Source organism: Amblyraja radiata, chromosome 46 (assembly GCF_010909765.2).
Source record: "Amblyraja radiata isolate CabotCenter1 chromosome 46, sAmbRad1.1.pri, whole genome shotgun sequence".
In the NCBI taxonomy this organism is placed as follows: domain Eukaryota; kingdom Metazoa; phylum Chordata; class Chondrichthyes; order Rajiformes; family Rajidae; genus Amblyraja; species Amblyraja radiata.
In genome coordinates, this window is record NC_046001.1 from 5,253,345 (window position 1) to 5,281,155 (window position 27,811).

At 39.8% G+C, this 27,811-nt stretch overlaps 1 protein-coding gene across 23 annotated transcripts in view; it reads left to right on the forward strand.

Moving 5' to 3' along the window:
* Window positions 1-3,719: 3,719 nt before the first annotated feature.
* Window positions 3,720-27,811, forward strand: part of kmt2d (lysine methyltransferase 2D) — a 136,167-nt gene continuing 112,075 nt past the window's right edge. For 16 of the 23 annotated variants that reach the window (XM_033015613.1, XM_033015622.1, XM_033015621.1 and 13 more), the window contains exons 1-3: window positions 3,727-3,892; window positions 5,873-5,958; window positions 26,187-26,277. In XM_033015613.1, the coding sequence (XP_032871504.1) occupies window positions 26,229-26,277 (49 nt within the window). In that variant the 5' untranslated portion in view covers window positions 3,727-3,892; window positions 5,873-5,958; window positions 26,187-26,228. Of the gene's footprint in view, window positions 3,893-4,173; window positions 4,293-5,872; window positions 5,959-21,716; window positions 21,903-26,186; window positions 26,278-27,811 lie in introns of those variants that run through there. The other 7 variants (XM_033015614.1, XM_033015617.1, XM_033015616.1 and 4 more) reach the window with 7 other exon arrangements.

A 27,811-nucleotide genomic window follows, 5' to 3' on the forward strand; every position in this document is an offset into this window, starting at 1 on the left:
TGAACCGATAGATAAAGTACCTGCCTCTGCGTAGAGTGTTTTTACAGTAGTACATTTTAGGAGATGTTTTTCTTTAATTTCAGTTCCACATCCTGTTTCCATGTGCAAAGATCTCTACTTTTATTTTGGCTGGGAGGAGAGATGGTGAGCACAGAGATTTAGTTGAAATCAGTCACTTTCATAGAGAATGGTGCGGTCACTGACAAAGGAACACATCCCCTGCACTGGTTTAGAAAGTCTCATCATCCGAACAGAGGCAGAGAAATTGGGACAATTGAATAGCATCCTTGCAGGAAACTGGCTGCAGTTGAGAAAACTGTAGAAGTCTGGACTAGTAATGGATACTGGTTGCCTTAGGATGGGGACAGAGCGAAGTAGAGAATGGGAAGAGATGAGCCAGATATGGACAGAGGAGGGGGAGGAGAACATAATTCTATTCTGTTTTAACATTTTATATTTTGCAACATAAAACAGGCTAATTTTCTCACTTTCCCACTTCTGATGGACCAGAAACATTGACACTGTCTCTCCACAGCTGCTGCCTGACTCGAGTTTTTCATTTGGTTTCTGGTTTTGTTCCCTGCCTTCAGAAGCCTATTTCACCTTATGAATAACATGATGCTCTGTGTATGATTTGGTGCGCATAGTTAGTTTATGTGCAAGCAATCATGAATTGGGTGCATGAATTTTTTTTCCCCATTGCCCAACCATTAATAGGAAATACATTTTCAATTTGCTGCATCACCTGGAAAGTGTTTAGATTCCTGGAGGTGGATAGAGATCAAAGGGTAGGTACTGCATCTCCTATGGTTGCAGACAAGATAGCAGTGTAAATTGCCTTGTGGCTCAGCTCATCCAATGAGCTGTACGTTCCATGAAAGTACAATCCTTGTTCTGAGTTGTCTGGTGGTTTATAGGGACAGCCGATGTATGAATGTTGAAGACAGAGTGTGGTTACATTGTGATGTCCTGTTATTGTAAAGTGAGCTATCAACATGTCATTGTTAAAGATTTCTATCAATAATGGTTATTTTGGGTCGTGTTCTGAAGGGCAGTGCCATGGAAACCCAGTAAAGTCATTTTGCCTTCCAGAAAGAAATTGATGAAGAAGGTATTGCACTTAAAGCTTGAAATATTGCAAAATTCCTATTGAAGCTTTATGAATTTTCTTTACCACTTTCAGAGTTTCCTTTCATTGAGGAAATCGGCAATTGTCTTGCAATGAATCCAGCCAAAATCTATATCCTGATGTGGTTACTACTAATAGATAGTAGTTCAGACTTTTTTAACCTAATTAAAATAAACTAATTTTCTAATGATATTCTAAAATCCAGCGAGTACAGGCCCAGAGCCATCAAACAGTCATCATATGTAATCATCCCCAAGATCATTCTCTCAAACCAAGTGGACCCAAGTGGAATGGAACAAGACCATCCTTGGTTCAAATGCAGCCATTTATTTTTCAACAACTAACTTTCAATTTCGTTTTTCATGTATTTCATTAAGTTTGCCTTTGGTTTGCAGTGACATGCTTGGTGTTTATTTTTAACTTTAGCCCAAGCCTATGCTTTATTTTTTCCTATTTTGATTAATACCCACTTCTATGAACCAACAGATTTATCTATTTTCAAGGCAACGAGGACTGCCCACTACTAGAAGTGCATTTTAGTTTAAAAATACACAACACAAAAATAGAAAAGATGGAACAGAAGAATCACAGGATTCAGCCCAGCAACCTACAGATTAGTGGAACCGCCAATAAGAGTTGTTCAATGAGAAATACTGGGGGGTGTTTCCATTGCCAGCTATAAAAGCCCATATCATGTGCAGTTGTAGTCAGGATTTTTGATGTATTTTCCAATTGGAGCGCAAGCAGTAGGTGCCAGAGTGGAGATTGCACTTACAACGTGGTAAGATCACTCAATGGAGTTATCATTCTGTGGGTTGGAGGAGAATGGTAATGATCACAACTGGTGCCCAGAATGGATTGCAAACTCGTTTTACCTGCTACAGTATCTACTGTTTATAAGTGTCGTTAATTCTCCATGGTGGAAGTTGATTAGTGATGAAACTGAGAGAATTGTAATTGGTTGCATCACAGCCTGGTTTGGCAACTTGAACACCCAGGAACGAGGAAAATTGCAAAAAAAAGTGGCCAGCGCTGCCCAACATGGGTAATGACTGCCCCACACCATGGAAGGAAACTACAGGAGTCGCTGCCTCTGAATGGCAGCCAGCATCATCAGACATCCACGCCACACTCTCATTTCACTCCTGCCACCTGGAAGGTGTAAGAACCTGAAAACGGTAACGTCTAGGTTCGGAAGCAGTTTCCTCATTACAGCCTCGAAATAAGCTCTGAATTACATAGACTGGGGAGGAGGGGGGGTAAACTATCTTGTTTGTTTATTTTCGATATGCATTGAACTCTTGTTTATTTTGATGTTTACAGAGTAGTATACATTTCTGATGTGCTGTTATAAGTAAAAAAATCATTGTTCCGCTTCAGGCCATATGAAAATAAAACGCTCTTGATTCGTGAATTGGTGCTAGGATTCTATGTAATCAGTTCTGAACATTCATGGCAAGTGAATATCCTAAGTCGGTAGGGTGATCCTTACAATGCCAACAGGAGGGAGGACTTAAATTGTCGAAACGGGACTGCAATAAATAGACGCCGGTGTGAAAAGATGCGAAAAGTGGCCTTCAAGGGGGAAAAAACCCACAAGACGCAAAGAGAAGCATTTCCAGCTATGCTCGAAACGCCGAAGAGTTTTGGTGATGTAAATAAGTTTTCTGATGCATTAGTAATGAGGAAACAAACTTCAGCCCAGAAAGCGAAATAAATGATATGGTGCAGACTGTTGGTACATAGAAGACTTAACAGCAGTGGAAGCAGAATTGACGAAAGTCGTCAACTTCCCTTTGTAAAAAAAAAAAAAAAATCCGAGTTGAAGGGGGAAGAGAGACTGTGCCTCTGAGCAAGCCAGGGCAAGCAAATTGTGCCAAATGGCTTCTTTGTCCGGTGCAAAATTACAACTGACAACAAATGTAACTACCTGGGCAATTCGCTGTTGGACTGCGAGTTGAACTCTATCTACTAGGCACAAAAACTGATTTAAGGGAATGAAAAGGGGAAATAAACATTTTACATGACGAAGTAGGTTGTCATTTTGCATTCACTTTTGCAATCACGTGAAATTCCTCCCACTTTCCACCATGGTGGTGGGTCCGATATCCAATGTAATAAACAAGCAAAGAGTCTGATAAGAAAACATTCAATTGACCAGCGCGCACAAAACATTGCATCAGTTGCCCATTTCAAAGGTCTTTCGCCGCGTTTATAAAAAAAAATAATGCAAATCGGCAACTTTTCACGCTGAATCTCCTTCAACAAACACTTCTTTAAATGATTGTAGTTAACACGTTTCACATAAACACTTCACCAAACGGATGCTCTGATGTTCCGCTTTAAATGTGAGATTTTAAACTCTGCGGAGGATTATACGTCAGAACGCTGCTGCAAAGAGATTAGGCTGTTCTCCGCCCTAAAATAATATCTCTCCGCAGTATTGTATTTTTTTTTAAATTCAGACAAATCTCTAAGAAAAATACAAAAAAAAACCGAAACGCATTCATATTGACACTTATCTAATTAAATCTAGTCTCATCCCGAAAGAGAAGTGAAATCGAGTCAGTGGGATTATTTTCCTTTCTCAGGGCTTCCAAGATGGCCGTTCGCTTCAAGTATTTCTGCTTCCCGACAGGGATTTTATAGATTAAAAATTAAAATTACATTAGAAATGTAACCCTCTGCCTCGGAAACAAAGCAAGGGATTTCACAACAAAGTCACTGAATCTTGCAAGCGGAGTGAGCGAGGATGGAGTGAAAGTGAGTGTATAAGCAGTTAATTGGAAGCTTGTTTTTTCAAAAAAAAAATGTTTAGATGGTGCCTAGAAGGAAGTGCTGTGAGCGAATGGAAATGTATTGTCGAGGATGAGATAAAAGTGGACGGGGAAAGAAGAAAAAGCGGGGTTGGAGATGTTTTAGACGTGCAAAATAAATCATTTTGTCTCCTTTCTGGGCTGTGCAAGCCTTGGGGCGCGCGGGGAGGGGGTGGTGCTGCTGCTGCTGCTGCTGTTGTGAGGCGTTTTCGGAGAACCCGTTAATTTAAAATTTATAAACACATCCCGGGAGTCAGCAAACGGAGCAGACATGTTTGAAAACCTCTTTGGACGCTTTTTCTTTTCCGGGCATAGTTTGTTTGTGGTAAAATGGGATGAATTTTGAGGTAAATGCGTGCGAGCGAATGTGTGTGTGTGTGTATATTATATATATATTATATATATATGTGCGCGCGCGTGCCGGTTTGAGAGTTTCTAAATGGAAATGGGGGCGAGGGAGGGAAGTTTATCCGGTTTGAATGCACGTTCTTCATTCTTAATCTGTGGAAAAACACCTCACAGACCATCGCATTCAGCTTGTCCGGGGGACATTTCACTCGATGAACCCATCCCAAGTTTACGGGTGGCCTCCGTGGGCCAGGGCTTTGTTTTCCTAAATAATGAGAATTAAAAACAAAACGCACCGTGAAAGGTGGCTGAACGTTTTGGATTCCTTCTTCAAATCATTTTGTGGGAGGAAAAAAAAAATCTCTAGGGCGGTATGGTGTGGTTTGAGACGCTATTTTTAAAACGATTTTCAGGGGCAGGTTTTAAACTATACTTATGAGCTGGACTTTAAAGTTGTGGCATAAATAAAAACAAGGGAACTGTTTATTAATTGCTTTCTTTAAAAAAATAATCGGCTATTTTAATAACATGCCGAAACAGCCAATAGGCAGTTTTAAAATTCGTTTTTGTATTTGCCTTTTAACAATAAAGTTACCGTAATTTAAAGCATCTCAATCAGATGCTAAAGGTGACTTCTGAAGATGTTTACATCGTATGTAATTTAAATGATTCCCTGATTTCCAGATATATTTGATCCCAAATTTGGAGCGACGTTACGTTCCGTCGGGGTAAAAAGCTAAATAGCTGGTAGATGGATTGCAACGTTGTGATTTCTAAAAGTCTTGAAAGTTTCTAGTTATATTTTGTTTCCAAGTCGGAAGTGGGGTTGGGGGTGTGTCGTCTTGGCCCAGGAGTTGGAGAGAAGCGCTACGTGGTTCACAATTGGAGACGAACAAAAGATTCACTTGAATGTAGTCATTTAATCCATTCGGATTAAACATGAAATGCATCATTTTAAAATGTTAATTTAAGTCATTTCGTTTCGCATACTCTGAACAAGGGAGCAAATAATCCAGAGGCCGAATATATTTATATCTGTCGAAAATCAGGAACTGCTTTTGAATAAAGGGGCTGAGTTTATAAAACTAACGGGCTCCATTTAATTAAAACCCATACAACCCCATTGCCTGACCTACTTAAATTGGGAGATTATGGAGAAAATCAATGCAATTAACAACCTTGAAAGTATGATCCATCAGTTAGTTTGTTTCTTTATTTTAAGATGTATTATAGAAAAGTGCCTGACCACTTTTATGAAATTAACGGGAGGGACCATTTTAAATGCAGAAATGTATTTGTTAGGCCCATGAGACTTGAGAACAAAACGTCAATAACACGACAGCACAGTTTTTAAAACGTTCTTATTGTCGAATAAAAATAGCATGCTTTGTCTTTATATGTAGTCTGTAGCAACATTTATATAAAAACAACTATTTTTCTAATTGTTTATAGTGAAATGATCTTCAAGAATATAAACATGTTTAAAATATTTTACGTTTACTGTTAATTAAATGGGTTATGTATGCATTCATTCATCAAATAACTGCAAATTAATTTATTCTGAACTTTTCTTTCCCAGCACCCCTCACCCTTTCCCCATGCTTTCCTGTAATAAACAGTACCTATCATGTGGTGGTGCCCTGTAAATTCAGATTGACATTCTTGGTAAGATTTGTTCTACTTTTATTGTGCTGCCAGTGAGGGTGCAGTTGAATCTGAAGTGCCTGATGCCTAATGGTCAGAGAATGGAAAATGTATATACATACAATTTAGTGACCTCTTAAGAAATTTACTCAATGGTTGATGCCTAATTAATGCTGTTGTTCAATCTAGCGAGGATAAATTATTCTTTGTCCACAAACAATGTTTGAGTTTTACATTTGTGGATCATTTGTTTTTAATTATAGTTTAGTATTACATTTTGTTGTGGTAAATCTTTTGACAGTATTTGATGATGTATGCAGTTGTCAATGTAGGGATATAAGTCATCTACAACCTACACATGCCAGTGTTAAAAGCGTTTCATAATCTAATGAGCCAAAAGATCTTGTCCTAAGATCTGGCTGTTTGGTAACATTTTGCATATGGCAAGTCTGATTTAGCTTCTCATATAAAAACCCTCCTTTCTTGCTTTCATGCCAAAATATGGTACCATGGGTGCTGGTTACCCTTTACCATCTCAATCAAATGGATTATTATTCATCAACCGCCTTGATAATTAGTATTGACAGGCAATTATATTACAAGACATTCAATCCATGCCCACACAGATGGATTTCTTGCAGTATTTGAAACGTGGCTATCTACACCAAGAACAGTGCATGCATCTCTGTGATGTGAGTGTTGAACCAAATATTTGTCTAATGGAGTTTATTTGGAGGCAGATTTTAAATGTGAAACTGTTGACTTGCATGCTCACCCGCTGATATACATTTGAACTCTTTTGTTGTTAAATGTGACTTTTTTTCAATTTTCAAGATGTAGAAAAAGGCCCTTTGGTCCATCATATATGCTGTTTCTGAGCAAAACCATAGATCCCATTTTCCCCATTTATTTCTCTGCAGCTTTCTCTCCCACCCATACCTGTCAATTCCATCCTGATTTTCCTACCATCCAATTTTGGAGGGCTTCCTACCTTTTGGAGCCTCTATACAATACAATACAATACCAATACAATACCTTTTATTATCATTTGAACCTCACATGAGGTTTGGTTTCTGCAGCCATACAAAAAAAGAACCAAGACACACACCAACACAATTCAATTCACATAAACATCCATCACAGTGAATCCTCCTCACTGTGATGGAAGGCAAAACTTAAACATATCTCTCCCCTGCACTCCCCTCTCCCCTCCCCCCCATGTCAGAGTCAAAGACAGAGTCAAAGCGAATATGTTGGTAGGTCTGGTTATAGGATATTCAAGTTAACAAAATAGCTCCTGTTGGTTATGCAGTTTTATTTTTAAATACCCATATGGTTGTTTTGTGCAGAGAATAATGTGTTATTTGGGTTTATTGCAAAGTAATATCAATTATTGATCAATGGCATGCTAAAATGAATGAGCTTTCTGTTTCTCTCCTGAAACCAGTTTGAATGTAGTTCCAAATAATTAATTGTTTGTGTGTTGGTCAGCTATTGGGCTGCAGGAGATATTAGTGCCAAGTCCGATTCTCAGCTGTCCACCAGAGGCACTAAGGTTATTCAGAAGTATGGACTGAGGTTGAATTTTGTCTTGTTATGTTGGTACCTGGTATGTTGACAGAGTTTGTGTAACAGCAGACACAGAATGATCTTGGGGTCTTGGTCTTTTGTGGGTCAGAACAAAGGATGGAAGTGCATTTGCAGAAATGCTTTTTTCCAAGGAGTACACTTTTTGTGCTGTTGGTATGTAAGTTTGGTGCTAGCTTTAAGTGACGCAATTTTTTTAAAACCTAGTTTATAGAAGCAAGTGCAGTTGCTTCATCTGTCAACAATGTTAAACTTGTTTGCACTATTAAATATCCAATTGAAGTCAAGGTCAATATAATGCAGCAGTCTGTATGACTCTATGTGGCCACAAACCCTGGACCATTCAGAGGGATGATCACAAATGAGGAAGTTGACTCCATTTTTAACAACTGTAACAACAAAATCATTTGTACCCTACAAACCTGCATGAATGTTTCCTTGGTGATTATTTTAAAGCAAGGATTGCCTAACCTCCTGTATTTCTAATCAAAAATTTTAAACATGAGTTCTGATGAAGGGTCTTGAACCTAGAAGGTTATCTGTTTCTCATTGCACAGATGCTGCCTGGCCTGCTTTGTGCATCTAGTATTCTCTGCTTTTAGTATCAGATTTTCTGCAGTAAAGAAAATAGTTTTTTTTAATCAATCCATTTTGGTCTCTGAATTATATACACATCAATACAATCTCCTTTTAGTCTCCTCCATGCAAAAAAAAAAACCCCTCAACCCAGCCAATTTTCCCTCAAAACAAGTTTTGATATTTAATTAATTAAATGCCTGTTATTTTACATGAAATGCTTGTTATGGGATTAAAATAATATACAGTTCCTTGTGCCTGCTGTACTCTTCAAATAACATCATGGTTCCTGCCAGATTCAGATATCCCATGATTTCCTTATTGCTCCAAAAATATTCTGCAACTTGACTTACTGAACTTGTTGAACATGGAACATTAACTGGAGAGGTAGTGGTATATTCTCAATTTGTCAGATTTTTTTCTGGCTCCATCCTGTCCTGTTCCAAGTCGTCAATTTTATTTTTCGATTGATCTATGGCTCCTGACTGATGCACTTGGAAAGGTATGAAGAGGATGTAAACATTAAACCCTTAAAACCATTAATTTAGATCATAGCTATTTGCGCCTCAACTTCATTTACTTGCTTTTGTTCCTCAGTACTTAATATCCTTAGCTAACATAAACCTATATATCAGTTTTGATTTATTTTTCCAACAGTCATCTAGTGTCAATCCTTTTTTGGGGTGGGGGAGGGGGGTGGATTTTCCAGGTTTCCATAACCGTTTGTGTGGAAGATGTGCTTATTGCCATTATTCCTGAATATCTTTGCTTTTAACGAAAGTTATGCTGCTGTGCTCTGAACATCTCCCGGAGGACATCGTCTTCCTGTATATATCTTATCAATGTATGTCATTATCTTAATTATATCATCCCTTAATCTTGTCTTTCAAACTTGTCCTCATAAGTGGTTTTCGGGTGAATCCACACTGTAAGCCCTCACGACAAATGTATTCTTCCGAAGATGTGATGCCCAGACTGTATGCAATATGCAATACAGTTCTGCAATCTGATATAATTGCAATATCTAGAGCTTCAGCAAAACATAACATACCTTCCACCCTTTTGCATTTTAGCCTTCTAGTAAGAAAGGCCAACAAAGGCTGCATTAATTATCTATTTTAGTGATTTCTCTACATGGGCCCTGTAATCTCTGCTACGTCATCGTTTTTATCTTTTATCAATTACAAAATACTCACATAATTCCCCATGGGGCTCTCTAATTCATATTTCTACTCTCTGCTACACCAATTACCATGTCACCAAATGTGGGATAATGTATTTCTCTTTTTCTTTGTAATTTATTGATAAAATGCTGAAAATCTGAAGCTGCAGTACAGATTCCAATTGAATTAGGTGTTTGGATAAAATAATGTGTACTGCCATTGTACATGCTATTTGTTGGAGTAGATGCATATTATCCCTGTTTTTTGCCTCCCACCTAATTCCCTATTAGGGTCCAGAGGTTGTTTCCAATTCTTGGCCTTATATTTTTGATACCTGACCCTTGCCTGAACATTATTAAGGGCTGACCCAAAATGTTGTCTGTCGATTTCCTTCCACAGATACATCACGGAGAATAAATTCCTTATCCATGTTATAATTTCCATTAAAAAATAACTTAATTAGGGTTACCTTCCTCTTCACAAATCCATGCTGGCTCTGATTAGTTCAAATTTATCCAGGTACTTATTTATTTTTAATCACAGATGATACAATCTGTAAATAATATTATTCCCTTGAATGTTATGCCCTTATATCCGCTAGGGGCACCGCATTGATGGCAGCCTCTGCCTACAGTCTGTCTGTTTTTCTATAATTTTTAAATTTTTAGTTTGTTTAAAAAGTATGTTTTGGAGGATTTTTTTAGTATTTCAATGTGGGGGAGGGGGGTATGGTAAGGGGGAAACCGTTTCTCAGTCACTTCCTGGCGAGGATGTGACTATTCTCCGAGTCGCATCTTCGCCCCCCCCCCTCGCGGCCTACCAACTGGATTGGCGCAGCCTTTCCTGCCGGGGACCGGAACAAAGCTTCAGCAGCGGTGCAGAATTGGATTCACCTCGGAGCGGGCGATGCCTTACCTGGATCGCCGTTTGAAGCTCCGGAGTGTTGGGCCTGCTGCTTCAACATCGCGGAGCTGTGGTTTGCAGAGCGTCCAGCGTGGGCGGCGCTGACTTCAACATCGCGGAGTCCTGGGATCCCTTTGCCGAGAGCCGCCAGCGTGAATCTCCGCCCAGCTCGGCCTGTGGACTTCGGGAGCCGCGGTCTCCGGTAGGAAGTGGCCGATTCGGAACTCCAAGCCGCTGAGAATGTTCTCCCGTTCCGACGTCGGAGTTCCATCATCCGGCGAGCGGGCCTGAACATCGGGCCGCCCATAGCAACGACAGCAGGGGTTCAGGAGCCCCCCCGTCCGACCACGGGTGAACAACAGAGGAGGATGACTGAACTTTGGTGCCTTCCCTCACAGTGGGAAACTTTGATTCTGCTGTGTGGGGATGTCTATGTTAAAGACTATCGTGTTCTGTGCTCTTTTTTATTTGTATGGCTGTATGGTGACCACACATTTCACTACCAATTGGTACCTGTGACAAATAAATGTCTCTCTCTCTCTCTCTCTCTCTTGTAGTGTAACAATAAAAAAAGTTGGTCCACATAATGGAGAAATGAAATAAAGCATCAAGGGGATGAGAAATATTTTTCAGGTTTTGAAGTTCTATTGGTGGTAGGAAGCCTTCATGAAGAATGTAGTGTCTATTGTTAGATTTCACTTGATAGTAAAGGCAGTGTCTAATGTGTTTCTACTCTGTACTAACAAGGTCAAAAGTTCAATTCCTGGATTGGTGTGTGCCTAAATTGTGAACTTAAGTAGGGCTAGCATTTTAGGTGTTAAAATTAGTGTGTGAATTACAGGGTTGTGATAATCAGCTGTAGTTGATGTTTATTTGGAAAAAATAATGCCTATATACATACATACATACAGTGCACTCCATAAAAGACCCATCATTTATTTATTTGCCGCTATACTCCACAATTTGACATTTGTAATAGAAAAAAATCACATGTGGTTAAAGTGCACATTGTCAGATTTTATTAAAGGCCATTTTTATACATTTTGGTTTCACCACGTAGAAATTACAGCAGTGTTATAGTACCCCCCCCCCCCCCCCCCCCCCCCATTTCAGGGCCCAATAATGTTTAGGACATAATGATTTTTTCTATTGCAAATCTCAAATTGTGGAGTACAGAGGCAAATAAATAAATGATGGGTGTTTAATATATTAAAAATACACTTTGCAGAAGCGTAATTGAATCAAATTCAACTTTGAGATTCAAAACAAATCAATAATGGTAATGTGGATCAAAACCTTGATCAATGAGTTGGATTTTATGGATGTTCTTAAAGGAGAGGAACATTTTTAAGTGATGGAATTTGATTTTGGAGCCAAGATGGCTGATGATGGTGTAAAGAGAGAAGGGGACCCAACCAGCTAGAGATTTTGGAGAGTTGAAGGGCAAGACAAGTTTGGATGTTTGGAGGCATGAGTCTATGAAGAGGCTTGAACATCAGGATAGGTATTTTTGTTTTGGTTGTGGATTATACTTTGTGGAATTAGGATATAGCAGCTTTTGTGGAGGATGCGAGGCTAGCCAGGAAAGTGTGGGAATAGTTAAGTTTAGAGATGACAAAGGATGGATGAAGGTTTGGACAAAAGAACTGAAGGAGATAAGAGATTGGAATTATTACAAATAAAAAATAAAAGGTCTTTGTAATGGAGAGGATACTGTATTAGAAACTTAGCATGGTGTCTGCAGGTTTTTTTTTCTGGTAGCCATTTCCCTTCCTACTCCCAGGAAATGCTGAGCATTGTCCAGGAATCTGTGATTGACACTGACTATATTGTACCCCTTACTAACATCAAATAAATTAGATTAGTTAAGTTCCACTACACAAATCAATTTTATTCATAGTGACTGGTTGGAAATGCTGGCAGGAGAGGTTGGATGAATGTATTCATGGATAGGGGAGCACAAAAAAAATGAATTGGGAAAGAGATGGAAAATATGGGTGAGGCCATTTTCCCATCCCAATTACTCCCAAGAATAAGATTTTATTACAACTGGATGTCTCAACCGGCCATTCCCCCTTCTCTCTTTACCCCATCATCTTGGCTCCAAAATCAAATTCCTTCACTTACAAATGTTCCTCTCCTTTAAGAACATCCATAAAATCCAACTCATTGATCAAGGTTTTGATCCACACTACCATTATTGATTGGCCATTGTTCATAAGATTTCAATGCTAAAGTTAGGACATTTTCACATGGAGGGTTATCGAGATTAATAGCTGATTAAAAGGGGGAAAAGGCTAAGGGGAGGTGGATGTAAACATGAGGATTAATTTCCCAAACTAGTGGAAGAATATTCAAGCAGCACCATAAGATAGAAATGGCTACTGAACCCCAGCAATCTGGCCCTTGTGGACAAGTGGCTCAATCACTTGTCCTTTCTTTTATACTGATGTCTTGTGTATAATTAATTGAGCCAAGAGACTCTTAAGAAAGTTATTATTAGCATTGTTGCCTCATTTATGGAATTTTGAATTGAAGCACTAAACTTATTTGATACCCGCTGCTTGTTGTACATAATAATCAATGGGAAAATGTAGTTATGCCTTGTTTGTGGCCTGCCTAAACCACTATTGTGGTTCCAAGGCTTCACATATGTAAATACAGCTATATTTTAACAGATTAGACTTGGACATTTGGGACAGCAACTTTTCCAATCTTCTATCCTGAGATGGATCAGCACGTTTCTTATGTTGGTACTGGATAAAATTGCCTTGACCAATGCATCTGAAATTGGGTCCTGAAATCATATGTGAAAGTTGAAGAAACAAATTTGGTAAAAAGATATACTTTGTCACAGATTGTTACATGCATAAGCTTTGGTGAGCAAGTGTCTGTGGCTGTATTTGGATGAAGCATATTTGGAGTTGATTATGCAATTGTGTTGGATAGTTTAATGTCAGGATTTTGTAGTACAATATTGTGGTGCTCTGAAAGTGGCTTCCACTTTGACATTTCATTCTAGAATTTGAATTTAAAAACCCCAGTAGCGTTTAATAGGGTAATTGTTGACTGATGTTTTGGTGATTTGGAACATTGTTTGCATCAGATTTTCATAGGGCTCAGTGTTGTCCCTTGACTTTCTTATTGATTTTGGAAATATATGTAGGTGCAGCTATTAAGTTTGCTGATGATACAAAACTTCACTGTGAAATAGTGAGAAAATAAAATGTAAGCTGCAGGAAGATGCTAATAGATATCAAATATGCAAAGCAGTAACAAATGGGAAGCATTCAGAGAAGTGTGAAAGAAAAATCAAGGCAAGGGAATACCTAATACTGAGAAGAGTAATGGAATTGGAGACTTTGGATGGCACATCCACATATTCCTGAAGGTAGCAGGACAAATGAGTAAGGTGGTTAAGAGAAACTGGACACTTGCCATCATGCTTGTAATAAGACACTTGATTTACAGAGACATTGCTGGAGTGGAAAATGTTGCTTTTGAAGTAATTGTTGGCTTGAGGTTTCTTATTGGAATGGAGATTGAATTGAGGTATATAACATTCAGAAACCTGATTGCATTGACTAGAAAGGATCCATTTTTTCTTCATGGAGAAATGATTGATTTAAAGGAAAATGCAGATTAAAGAAGGAATTGAAGAGAGTTGAGAAATGTTTTTTTTACTAATGGTGCTGGCGATCTGGAATTCACTACCTGAAAGGATGCTGGAAACATAAGCCCTCATTCCATTCACAAATTACTTGCATGGCCACTTTGTGCTGTTACCTTCAAGGCTATAGTCTGAAAGATGAAAAGTGGGACTGGATTGAATAGTTCTGTGATGACACCCTGTGTCCTATTAGCAATTTCTATGATGCTAATATTGAACTAATTGTAGGCTTTTCCAAAAGACTGAGGTTTCCAATTTCAATATTCCACTGTGCTTTCATTGCAGTGGAAGAAAGAGATTTTTGCCCACCTGAGTTTCTGAATAATGTTATTGATACAGTCTCGTTCTCATATACCAAAATTGTTTCCTCAAAGATTTGAAACGTGCAGCAATTTGAGAAGCGTTAACAAAACAGCAGACTTTAAAAAAAAATTGCGACTCAAATGAACAAGAAATAACTCGATTTTGAACTGGCATAGGCCATTTAGCTCCTCTGACCCTTTGTGGCATTCGATTAGAAAATGGCTAATATGTATTTGAATTCATCTGTCCGCATTTAGAAGTTACTTCCAATTCAATGGATGAGACTATTGCCATGGATCTGATCAGTTGCGTAGAGGAAGGCATAATTTCACGACAAATAAGCTGGAACAGTGAAAGGTAAATGAGTGGGAATGGATCCGAGTAGTCCAGATCTGCGAGCCCATCAACTATATGATACGATAGAACTTTATTTATCCCAGGAGGGAAATTGGTCTGCTAACAGTCATAAAACACAAAATACATGAAACAAGTTTGCAAGATGGCTTTGTTTCTTATCTTGTCTATGCAGTAAACTTGTTCTGTTACAAAATGATTAGGTAACATTCATGGGTGGCACAGGCAAGGTACTACACTTGCCTCACGGTTTCAGCAAAATGGGTTTGATTCTGATCTCCGGTGCTATCTTCGTAGAGTTTGCACGTTCTCCCTGTGACTGCAAGGATTCTCTGGTTTCCTCCCGCATCCCAAAGACATGCTGGTTGTTGTGTCCATTACCTATTGGGAGAATCGGGGAGGTATTAATTGACATGCATGAAATATCAGGTTAAAGGGAAATATTGGATTGGGATTGAGAGTTGGCATAGACTGAATGGGAGACCTTGGAGATAGATGTTAACCCATCATTAGCCCATGTACAGTTTTTAGTAATTTCCGTACATGGACTTCTTAACCCCCAACCGACCTGAAAGATGCTACATTAGTATGTAGTACTATATACAGTGCCCTCCATAATGTTTGGGTCAAAGACCCATCATTTACTTATTTGCCTCTGTAATCCACAATTTGAGATTTGTAATAGTAAAAAACGCATGTGGTTAAAGTGCACATTGTCAGATTTTAATAAAGGCCATTTTTATACATTTTGGTTTCACCATGTAGAAATTACAGCAGTGTTTAAACATAGTCCCCCCCCCCCCCCCCCCCCATTTCAGGTCACCAGAATGTTTGGGACACAGCAATGTAATGTAAATGAAAGTAGTCATGTTTAGTATTTTGTTGCATATCCTTTGCATGCAATGACTGCTTGAAGTCTGCGATTCATGGACATCACCAGTTGCTGGGTGTCTTCTCTGGTGATGCTCTGCCAGGCCTGTATTGCAGCCATCTTTAACTTATGTTTGTTTTGGGGGCTAGTCCCCTTCCGTTTTCTCTTCAACATATAAAAGGCATGCTCAATTGGGTTCTGATCGGGTGATTGACTTGGCCACTCAAGAATTGACCCTTTTTTAGCTTGGAAAAACCCCTTTGTTGCTTTAGCAGTATGTTTGGGATCATTGTCTAGCTGGCCAATGAGTTTTCAGGCATTTGTTTGAACTTCAGCAGGTAGGATGTGTCTATACAATTCAGAATTCATTATGCTACTACCATCAGCAGTTGTATCATCAATGAAGATAAGTGAGCCAGTACCTTCAGCAGCCATACATGCCCAGGCCATAACCCCCTGCACCACTGTGTTTCACAGATCAGGTGGTATGCTTTGGATCTAGAGAGGTGGGGTGGGGGGGGGGGGGAAGAGAGTGAGGGCAGAGAGAGAAGGGGCAGAGAGAGAGACAGAGACACAGAGAGAGGGGCAAGAGGGATAGGAGGGTGGAGAGGAGGATAAGAGGGAGGGTGGGTGAGGGGGGAAAAGGTGGGGGAGGAGGGGAGGAGAGAGGGGGGTGAGGAGCAGGGGGAGGCAGGGTGGAGGGAAGAGGGTAGGGGGTGTGGAGGGGAGGGGGTTTAGGGGAGGAATGGAGGGGGGGGAGAAAAAGAGGGGAGAGGAAAGGGGGGAGAGAAGAAGGGGGGGGGGAGAGTGGAAGGGGGGGGAGAGTGGAAGGGGGGGGAGAGTGGAAGGGGGGGAGAGGAGAGGGAGGGAGAGGGGAGGGGGGGGAGAGAGGGGAGGAGAGAGGGGGAGAGGAGGGGGGAGGGGAGGGGGGGGGGGGGAGGGGGGAGGGGAGGGGGGAGGGGAGAGAGGAGAGGAGGGGGGCGGAGAGATGAGGGGAGGGGGGGGGCAGAGAGGAGAGGAGGGGGGGGAGAGAGGAGAGGAGGGGGGGGGAAAGAGGAGAGTGGGGTGTGAAGAGAGGAGAGGGGGGGTGGAGAGAGGAGAGGGGGGGGGGCGAGAGGAGAGGAGGGGGGGGGGGAAGAGGAGAGGAGGGGGGGGGGAAGAGGAGAGGAGGGGGGGGGGGGGGGAAGAGGAGAGGAGGGGGGGGGGAAAGAGGAGAGGGGGGGGGGGGGAGAGAACCTAAAAAACATTTTAGAACCAAAAAAGACACATTCTGCAAGCATTGTAGAACCAAAAGAGACACTTTTTGCAAACATTTTAGAACCAATAAACTCTTTGTGCAAACATTTTAGAACCAATAAACTCTTTGTGCAAACATTTTAGAACCAATAGACACATTCTGCAAGCGTTTTAGAACCACTAAGGACACTTACATTTGAGTAGACATGTGTTCAGTGTTATTCACAGCTCAGAGAAACGTGACCCTCTGCCTTCCTCCAGCTTGCAGACACTGATTGAGGCACATCACTTCCTGGTTTTATAGTCCCTCTCCCCTGCCGCCAGCAGGGGCAGTAGAGAGAATGGGGAATTTTGTAAAATCATTAATATCTCTGTCATTTTTCATCGAAGGGAAAAATCCTCGGCACACATACGGCGGAGGGGGGCTCTGAGCAAGGTGGCTAAAAATGACGGCCGTAGGTGGCGGCGTTCTCTCGGAAATCGCAGCACAGATGGCCAAAACCGGTCAAGAACAGACTTTTAGTAATATAGATAGATAGATAGATAGAAGATAGATAGAGAGAATTCTTCTGTCATCGGCTGTGGAGGTCTTTCTTGGCCTGCCAGTCATTTGTGATTAGTAAGCTCACTAGTGCTCTCGTTCATCTTAATGATGTTCCAAACAGTTGATTTTGGTAAGCCTAATGTTTGGCTGATGTCTCTTAACAGTTTTATTCTTGTTTCTCACTCATAAATGGCTTCCTTAACTTTCATTGGTACAACTCTGGTCCTCATGTTGATAAACAGCAATAAAAGTTTCGAAAGATGATGGAAAGACTGGAGGAAAGGCTAGGTGCTCAGAGCTCTCTTGTACCTGCATTAAGGAGGCAATTAAACACACCTGAGCAATTACAAACACCTGTGAAGCCATGTGTCCCAAACATTATGGTGCCCTGAAATGGGGGGGGGGAGAAGAACGACTATGTATACATACAGCTGCAATTTCTACATGGTGAAAGCAAAATGTATAAAAATGGCCTTTAATAAAATCTGACAATGTGCACTTTAACCACATGTGGTTTTTTTTTTCTGTTACAAATCCCGAATTGTGGAGAACAGAGGCAAATAAATAAATGATGGGTCTTTGTCCCAAACATTATGGAGGGCACTGTAGATTGCTTTGAGTATTGGTCTGCTTATGAATCTACCCAAGTTCCATCTTGAGCAAGCCTCACCAAAACCAGAACCCTGCAACCCCTATAATCTTCCAGTGATACAGTATTAAGTAAGTTTCATGGGTTGTCTGTTTTAATGAGTAGATATTAATAATTCAAGATTCAGAGCAATATTTTTACCTAAAAGAGATTAACTGGTCCATCTCATTAATACATTTTCTTGCATGCATCAATTCATAATAATTAATTTGTGTGAAATACTAAGATATTTACCTACTGCATATCTTTTAATAGTGGCAGCTATTATGGTATCGCAATAATCACGGTACGGAGGAAGCCCACTTGGATCATTAAGTCAGTCTTGGCTGTAGTTACCCTTGATGTTAAGTGACATTACCATTGCCAGTCCCCCATCATCAATATCCTGAGAATCATCAGATTGCAGAAACTGAAAAGATTGGTTACATAAATGTCACAGTTACAAAAGCATATAAAGGCTGGGTCTCCTGCAGCAAGTGATTCATCACCTTTGCCCAGTGTCTTTTTACTATCTGCAAGTCACGAATGTGATGGAATACTCTTCACTTGTTTCAATGAGTACAAAATCTCGGCCAAAGCAGCCTGCTTGATCGCTAACTGAAAATCCCAAAACTGCAGGTGATTGAAATTTGAAATAAAAACAGAATGCTGGGAACACTCAGCAGGTCAGGCAGCATCTAAATAACAGTGTGATTAAATGATCAGTATAATTATGTTTGTTGAGGGTTAAGTATTGGAAAATTGTGAACATTGTATGTGCTCATATTATATACTTCAAATTCAAATCATGGTAAAAAATATTTAGAGTGAAATATCTTTGAATTTTAAAAGGCACTTTGCTGTGCAAAATGATATTGTCATGTCTGAAGAAGGGTCTCGACCCGAAACGTCACCTATTCCTTCGCTCCATAGATGCTGCCTCACCTGCTGAGTTTCTCCAGCATTTTTGTTTACCTTGTCATTTATATTTGTTGCTTCCAATTTTTTTTTTCTGAAATTAGAAACATTAGTCTCTAATGAGGGGAAATTGGCAAAATAAATATTTCAAAAAAATATTTTAATTAGGAATCAGTTATTATTTCACACACTCAAACCCCATGACAAATGTGAATTTGGGCATTTATAACAATGCCAGTTGACATAAAGCAAATGCCAAAAACATGGCTTCAAGATGTGTACCATATTATGCTCCTTTCCAATTTGTGTTCTGGCCACTTTGCTACAATGTTGAAATTCCACCATAATTATCATGTTGGTTTTCCAAAAATCTGTACGTTTTCAGCTTTTGGTTGATAACAGTTCCCACTTGTTATTAGCCATCTCCATTTCTTACCACTTACAATATTTAGTTGGCTGTTTACACAAACTTTTTCATGGCTGTTATCTTGATATTTTGTTTATACAATTTATATTCCATTGAAAACTTGAAGTTTAGCTATGGTTTGTGTGGGTGGCTGTTTTGAAATTGAACTTGTATTGGAGGGAGCACTAAATTCATCCCCAAGATTTAGTGTAAATCTTCTACAAATCTTACTTCAAATAAAATAATTATTGCAGGTGGTGTTTGTTTTTGAACTGGCATATTTTTATGATCAGAGCAGACTAAGCTTTGGCAAATCTGACCAAGTGAAGATATTTTGGAGGAATTTCTCTACATATTCACAATGATGAGGAAAAGGAAAATAACATTGCATCTTGGTTTGAAGAACAGCATTTGGAAAACCCCATTTACATTTGAGATTCTACAATCCAAGGTTGACAAAATGTAAAATGAAACAGAAGTTTAGATAATTTTCTCATCTTCAGTTCTCTTAATGCCCTCTTGCTCCACGTGGTCCCATCTAACTAGCAAAGCGGCAGTAATTTCCATTTTTTCCCAAGCTTTTTCCATTGAGAGTAGGGAAGATGCAAACAAGAGGACATGATTTGAGAATTAAGGGACAGAAGTTTAGGGGTAACATGAGGGGGAACTTCTTTACTCAGAGAGTGGTAGCTGTGTGGAATAAGCTTCCAGTGGAAGTGGTGGAGGCAGGTTCAATTTTATCATTTAAAAATAAATTGGATAGGTATATGGACGGGAAAGAAATGGAGGGTTATGGTCTGAGTGCAGGTAGATGGGACTAGGGGAGAATAAGTGTTCGGCACGGACTAGAAGTGCCGAGATGGCCTGTTTCCATGCTGTAATTGTTATATGGTTAATTGGGATTTTTCCTCCATCCTCCCCACAACTGTTCTTGCTGCCTGAAATTTAAAAAATCGTTGTAGGTTAACTTTGATTTAGATTTCTAGAAAAGTGGGAATGTCAGGATAAAATCGGTATGAGAAAATGTCGTCTGTTTGCAATTTTTTTTTTTATGCCTTAAGTTAGAAAATTGCTAAATTGCTTCACAGCATACTCTTAAGTCAAAACTGAACCAGAGTGAAATATTTGGACAGATAACCAGTAACTTGGCAGAGAAGCATATTTTAAGGAGGGTTTTCTAAGGATGAGTGAGATGAAGTGGCAAAAAAGATCTAAGGAGAATGCAAACTTGTCTGGATAGCTGAAGACTAGGTCAACACTGGTGGGGCAAAGAAGGTGTGGGAAATGCAAGAGGTCCGAGAGTGGAAGTAGAATGTGCATAGGTCAGTTTTTTTGAGTTATTGAGTTGAGGGGTTTATAGAAATGGAAACCATGAGACAGTTGAAGAATTTGAAGAAAAGGATGAGAATTTTATAATTATGTTGCTGGTCTGGAAGTCAATATGTGTTAGCAAGCACTGTGATGACGGATGAATGGTACATGGTCCGATCGCAGAAAGCGGTCTGGAGATTTGGATAAACTTTTGTGTATGGAAAGTGGAACAGTGAAAGCAACACAATTAGATGGGCTAATCCAGAGGTATAGAAGAACAATTGGGTAAATGGGCAATGGCTCATTGCAATTGGGATGCAGAGGTTGCAACATATACTTTGAATGATCTATGCTAGAATTTGAGGGATCATACACAAGTTATTTATGCTGGTAAGATGACCCCAAGCAGACATTTAGTTTTAACATAAGTGGGGAAAAACAGATGTGGTCACTGCTTCCTAATGTACCATCTTTTAGACACTCCGATATCTGTGGCTGGTAAGAGATAGGGAAACTATCTTTAATTAAGAGTGCAGTGAGAGTTTGATATTAAATGAGTTTGTTAACATTGCCGTAAATATAATTTGAGATGAGTATTATTGCTGCTTAACTGTACTGTTTCATTCGATTTTCGAACTGAACACTTTTTGTTTGCAAATACGATTTGCGGTTGAGTTTCAGATTTGAGCCATCGTTTCCAATACGTCCTTTTGTTCGAGGTGCTTTGTGTTGCTTGGATTTTAGTTCATTGACATGTGTTCCACTGTTTAGTTTCACTTTTTGGTACATGCCTTTTAGGACTTATGTGCCACTTACTATTTAAATATCTTTTTAACATCCCGAAGAATAGCTATTCGTCGGATATGTTTAAATATTTTTTGCGATCCGTCTTTGGAACTGAAACGTTCACAGTTTTACTTCGGAACGGATGGGATGGGGTTTTCTGTCGGAACTGGATATTTTATTGCATTGATCCGTTGCAGTTTGTATCTGCAGATTTCGCTACTCATTTGGATATTTAAGATGCCTTTCAGACGCTCTTTATATATATTTTAATAACCTTTTAAAATAACGATCGCTGTAATTTTGTTCAAAATTTCCCCTAAACTGGAACGGGCGTTTGGGAGCCACTGTTTCTAACCGGAACGGAAGTGATGACGTTTCCGTCGCTCCTCTAGATGTTTTTGCTCCTCTTCACTTTTCATTTTCTCGTATTCTTTCCCCCTCCGTAGGTTATAGTGAAGGCGGCTTTTTCTTTTAAAATTACCTTTACTCTTTAGTTTTGTTGAATGTTTTTAATTACTTCAAGACAGGAAACAGTGAAGCCGAACCCGGAGTGAGTGAGGAGTGGCCGGGGCCCGAGCTGGAGCCTCCTGCCCGAGGCCAATGTCGATCATAAAGCTTTCTATACAAGGAATGGGACCAGCCATGCAGTGGGGAATTTCCATCAAGATTTACGGAGTGTGGGAGGTATAGGAATAGGGCAAGCAATAAGGTAAATAGTTTTCCGGCGGTATCGATTACTAATTTGGCGGTTTGTAATTTGTTCAGTGTAAAGTATTGCGATTAAAAAAAAAACAGGAATCTGACTTGAAACAGTGGAAAGTTAATAAAATGTTGCTATTTCGGAATTATGTAAATAACAATATATGCCTTGAGGAAAAATAAACATTGGAAATGGATAGAGAAATCCAGTTTAATTCGCATTGGCCTTCACAAAGCCATATAAGGTCAGGTCAATTACTTTGTGTGACCTTTTGTTTTGTTATTGCTGTTTGAATTAGGAACAGTTCTGAAATGATTGCACTTGTGTATGCAAAGGTAGGTTCACATGGAAGATTTTTTTTCCATGGAAGTGCAGTAGTTAGCTTGAGTGGCTTGCAAAATGGACATCCTATTTTGTGTGGTGGGGTGCCAAAAGTAATGTGTATATGAGAGCATTTTTTTGTTGTGCAGGGACAGTCCAGCATTGCATGCTGTGCAGTGTTTGCTGGCAAGAAGCGCCTTGTTTATTTTAATCCCTGTTGTGTAAATTCAACGATACTGGTGATTGGTACAAACTTGTATTTAAGTAAAATTAAAGCTGTGAGGTGTTACTATATGCAAATATGCAAGAGTTTGAGAGTTTTATTTTGTAATTAGGTCGATTATTGTTTTTCGTGAATACAAGTGAATTTTGTGAACAGTTATAAGTGAATTTTTATTTGAAATCCATGACCATCATTTTGACTGTACCTTTGCCGGTAGATGGTATTGTAGCTCGTGTCTATTTATTTTCATGGTATTAGTTTGAAAACATAAAATTGCATATGTTTCTCGCTGTGCCATGTAATTGTTTACATTTGCAGTATGCTTTAGTTTCATGTTTATTGTTCATTTCGATCCTCCCCTCCCCTCATCTCAGCATACTGCTAAACCTGCTGTGTGTGTTACAAAATAAAATCCTATCTATTTAAGATCAGTATATCTGTTCGAACCTTAATTTAGGGGGAACCAAGAATTGAAGCGTACAGTGAATTTGATCTTGTGTATCTCCACACCTTTTGCAGTAAATGGTGCATGTAAAGGGTATGAAAAAGACACAATTAACTCTGTTATTTTTGTCTCCTCTTGCAATAATTGTCCTTAAATTATTGAGCATTTCATAGTTGAAATTGTTATCACATGTTTTGGAATGCTTATAAAACTACTACTACTTCCTCAACTTTAATGAACTATTAGTGCTGTTGAAGAGATCTCTACCAGTGTTTCTGCCCCACATAAGTGCACTTTGTATAGTTTTGTTGGCTTAGTCTTTTTTTCTTATGCACCTGGCATCTCCTTAAATTAATCAAGGGGTATTAAATTGATCTCTCTTTGCCTCAGGCACACTGCGATCCATATTTTAACCTTTTCCTGCACACAGCTCTTTTATTTTTTAATTGCATTTATTAGTGAGCTTTGAGCTCCTCCATCAACTGAAACATTTGCTCATGTCATGTCTCACTTTGTTTTAGTGGAAGACGGTTAAAAAATTGACAAAATCAGCATTTGTAGCCCATCCTTAAATGCCCTTGAGAAAATGTCAGTGAGCCACATTGAAGCACTGAAGGCATTCTGGTGAAGGCATTGGGACAGCATTGATGGGCAGGGTGGTTCAGGATTTAAGCTCAACAGCATTGAAGGAATGGCGCTTATTTTTCTAAGTCGGATGGTGTTTGAGTTGGCAAGGAATCAGCAGGATATATTCCCATGTGCCCGCAGCCTTTATTGAGCTTGGGAGCATTTGCCAACCATTTACTTTTGTCCTTTTTAAGGATTTGGGAAATATCATCTTGACAAAAGAATGATCTTCATGGCTAATTACATAGAAACATAGAAAATAGGCACAGGAGGAGGTAATGTGGCCCTTCGAGACAGCACCGCCATTCATTGTGATCATGTCTGATCATCCACAATCAGTAACCCCTGCCTGCCTTCTCCCCATATTCCTTGATTCCGCTAGCCCCTAGAGTGAATTGGCCTCCACTGCCTTCTGTGGCAGAGAATTCCACAAATTCACAACTCTCTGGGTGAAAAGGTTTTTTATCATCTCAGTTTTAAATGGCCTCCCCTTTTATTCTTGGACTGTGGCCCCTGGTTCTGGACTCTCCCAACATTGGGAACATTATTCCTGCATCTAGCTTGTCCAGTCCTTTTATAATTACATATGTTTCTATAAGATATCCTCTCATCCTTCGAAATTCCATTGAACACAAGCCTAATCTTTCCTCATATGACAGTCCCACCATCCCGGGGATTAACCTCGTGAACCTACGCTGCACTAGCAAGGATGTCCTTCCTCAAATTAGGAGACCAAAACTGCACCCAATACTCCAGATGTGGTCTCACCAGGTCCCTGTACAACTGCAGAAGGACCTCTTTACTCCTATACTCAAATCCTCTCGTTATGAAGGTCCACATACCATTAGCTTTCTTCACTGCCCACTGTACCTGCATGTTTACTTTCAGTGACTGGTGTACAAGGACACCCAGGTCTCGTTGCACTTCCCTTTTTCCTAATCTGACACCATTGAGATAATAATCTGTCTCCTTGTTCTTGCCGCCAAAGTGGATTACCTCACATTTATCTACATTATACTGTATCTGCCATGCATCTGCCCACTCACTCAACCTGTCCAAGTTGCCCTGCAACCTCCTAGCATCCTCTTCACAGTTCACACTGTCACCCAATTTAGTGTCATCTGCAAATTTGCTAGTGTTACTTTTAACCCCATCATCTAAATCATTAATATTTCTAGGGCCACTTCCTTGAGGACCCTGGGATGTAGACCATCAAGCCCTGAGGATTTATCAACCTTCAGTCCCATCAGTCGATCCAATACTATTTCTCGCCTAATGCAAATTTCTTTCAGTTCCTCTGTCTCCCGAGATCATCTGTCCTCCAGTACATCTGGGAGATTGTTTGTGTCTTCCTTAATGAAAACAGAACCAAAGTACCTGTTCAACTCTTCTGCCATTTCCTTGTTCCCCATAATAATTTCACCTGTTTCTGCCTTCAAGGGGTCCCCATTTGTCTTTACTAATCTTTTTCTCTTAACATAGCTAAATAAGCTTTTACTATCCTTCTTTATATTCTTGGCCAGCCTACCGCCGTACTCAATCTTTTTACCCTTTTTGTTGCCTTCTGTTGTCCTTTGAAAGTTTCCCAATCCACTGGCTTCCCGCTACTCTTTGCTGTGTTATACACCTTTTCTTTTAGTTTTATTCCATCCCTAACTTCCCTTGCCAACCACGGTTGCCTCTTACTCCCCTTAGAATCTTTCTTCTTCTTTGGAATGAAACGATCCTGCATCTTCTGGATTATGCCCAGAAATTCTTGCCATTGCTGTTCCACCGTCATTCCTGCTGGGATCCTTTTCCAGTCGACCTTGGCCAGCTCCTCTCTCATGCCTTCATAGTCCCCTTTGTTCAACTGCAAACTGACACTTCTGATTTAACCTTCTCCCTCTCAAATTGCAGATTAAAACTTATCATGTTAGGGTCATACATTGTATGTTGGTGAGCATTGTATGTGTGTATTTTACTGTTATTTCCATCTTTGTGCATATAGTGTTTGTGTCATGCAGACCCACCCAGGCTGGTTTGCCTTAATTTTTCCATTTGTGCTTGTGGCTTTTGAGTGTGCCTGCAAATTGATGGGGTAAAGCAAATTTTATGTGTGGGCTTGTGCATTGTTTAATTCGATGCGAGGGGAATAGAATTTGGTCTGATCCTTCAGGGGTCGAACAGGAGGCTGAAAGGTAGAGATTTTGTATGCTTTGTAAATTTGCATCTCAGAATTTAATCTTTGATTAGAATAGTGCACATTCTGAGCGATTGTGCTGATTTGTATCCGTTTCAGAGAAAGGCGAGTATTAATATTTCACCCCCCCCCAATTCCATGTTGTTTAAAAGAAGTACAAGTAGATTCAGTGGGAAGAATTTTCCTCTGGTCTGTTTGGCGCTGCATTTTAAACACAAGTGTACAATGCGTTTTCATACTGCAAATAATGAACAGAATTAGAATGTTTGTGATTTGGTTATTTGTGTAATTTCACTTTAGCAGTGAATGTGAACTGGGTTTTGACTTTTCTTGGCCGGCATATACCCATAATTTTTTGTTTTATCAGACTTAATCTTATAGCGGTGGGCAATTTACTTTTCAAGTGTGGTTTCAGGGCAAAACCTGAATTTCATGTTTTTAAAAAAAAATATTTGAGTTTCCTTGTAAGAATATTTTTCCCAATATATTTTTCAGGTGTTTTAGTGAGGGGTGTCGGATCTGGCAAAGGAGTTCAGTATGGATGGGATGGAATCGAGCAATGAGGACAATTGTTCCAGTGCCACAGGTATATCTCTTTGTATCTGTAGTTAGTTTATGTGTGTTTATTTTGTACTAAACCTGTGTGTCATTTGGAGTGGACTGAAAAAGTGGCCTTTTGGGAACTGGACCATTATTAAAATGTTCTAATGTTTGACAACTTATCTATCGTCACCTCGCATATGCATCCTTCCAGCTCCACGGTAATTTCTCCTGTCAGTTTATCTGACATTCAGTTACACGGTCTTTGGCTATTTACACCAGATTTTTTCCACTTGTTCTAAGCTGCAAGTCATACTCCCATCCCATCTATTTCACCACCCATCCTAACACGAAGGAAACTCTAATTCGGATTTGATGTTACTTGCTTAAAATCTTAAGTAGGCTAAAGGATTAAAATGAGATCCATTGTTTCATCTTGCTGTTGACAATTGTGTTCTGCCACTTAACCTCTTCAATTTCAAAAGGTGGGAGGAATGAAAATGGTTTGGATATAAGCTAGTTGGATCGATTGAACAATAGCAGTCCAGAACAAAATAGTGATTCTGCAGGCTACATGGAACTTTTCTGTCATTTGAAATCTGCTCATCCTGTGGGATTCATGTGTTTGACCCCCAGCATTTGTTAAGCTCGGTGATAAATTTATTCTTAAAGAGCCTGTCCCACTTACGCGACCTTTACAGGCGACTGCCGGCACCCGTCATAGGTCGCCGAAATTTTCAACATGTTGAAAATTCAGTGGTGACCAGAAATACGCTACGACTCTTTGGAGACCTCTCACGACCATAGGAGACCTCTCACGACCATACAGGCGACCGCTGGCGACATGTTGCGGGAGACCTCTCACCACCATAGGAGACTTCTCACGACCATACAGCCTATGGTTGTGAGAGGTCTCCAAAGGGTCATAGTGTCTTTCTGGTTGCCGCTGAATTTTCAACATGTTGAAAATTTTGGCGACCTATGACGTGTGCCGGCAATCGCCTGTAAAGGTCGCGTAAGTAGGACAGGCACTTAAGTGTTTTAAAGGAGGTGGTGAATTTCATCATTTATGCTAACGGTTTATTCAGGCATATAAGGGAATTGAAGCAAGCCTACTTTGCAATCTGCTAGGAAATGGGATCAACAGTCAGTGATTCTGTCAGTTAGTGTCTTGTTGGTTTTCATTGACTAAATCTGTTAGTTGCTTGATTGATTGTTGGAGAGAGCAAGCAACGTTGTCATTAGTTTTCACTGTTTCGGGAATGAAATGGGCCAGGTTGAACAACTTCTTCATCTCCTATGTGTAACCCTTTATTTATGTCTTAATTTTCAACCATGTTTTGCATTCTCTTGCATTCTTTTTGTTAGCATTATATGCTATTTTAAAGCCAAGTAAAATCTAAATTGTGCATGTTTGCAATTTATTGTAGACATAGTTTTATCAGTGAAAAACTCCAATTCCTCCAAGTGGACCTTCACCAATGTTTATTGCTTAAAACTAAGAAATGTAATTATATTTTTGGTATCCAACCTCATACGAATCCACAAAGTCCAGTTTTAATATGTTGCAGGAGGATGTT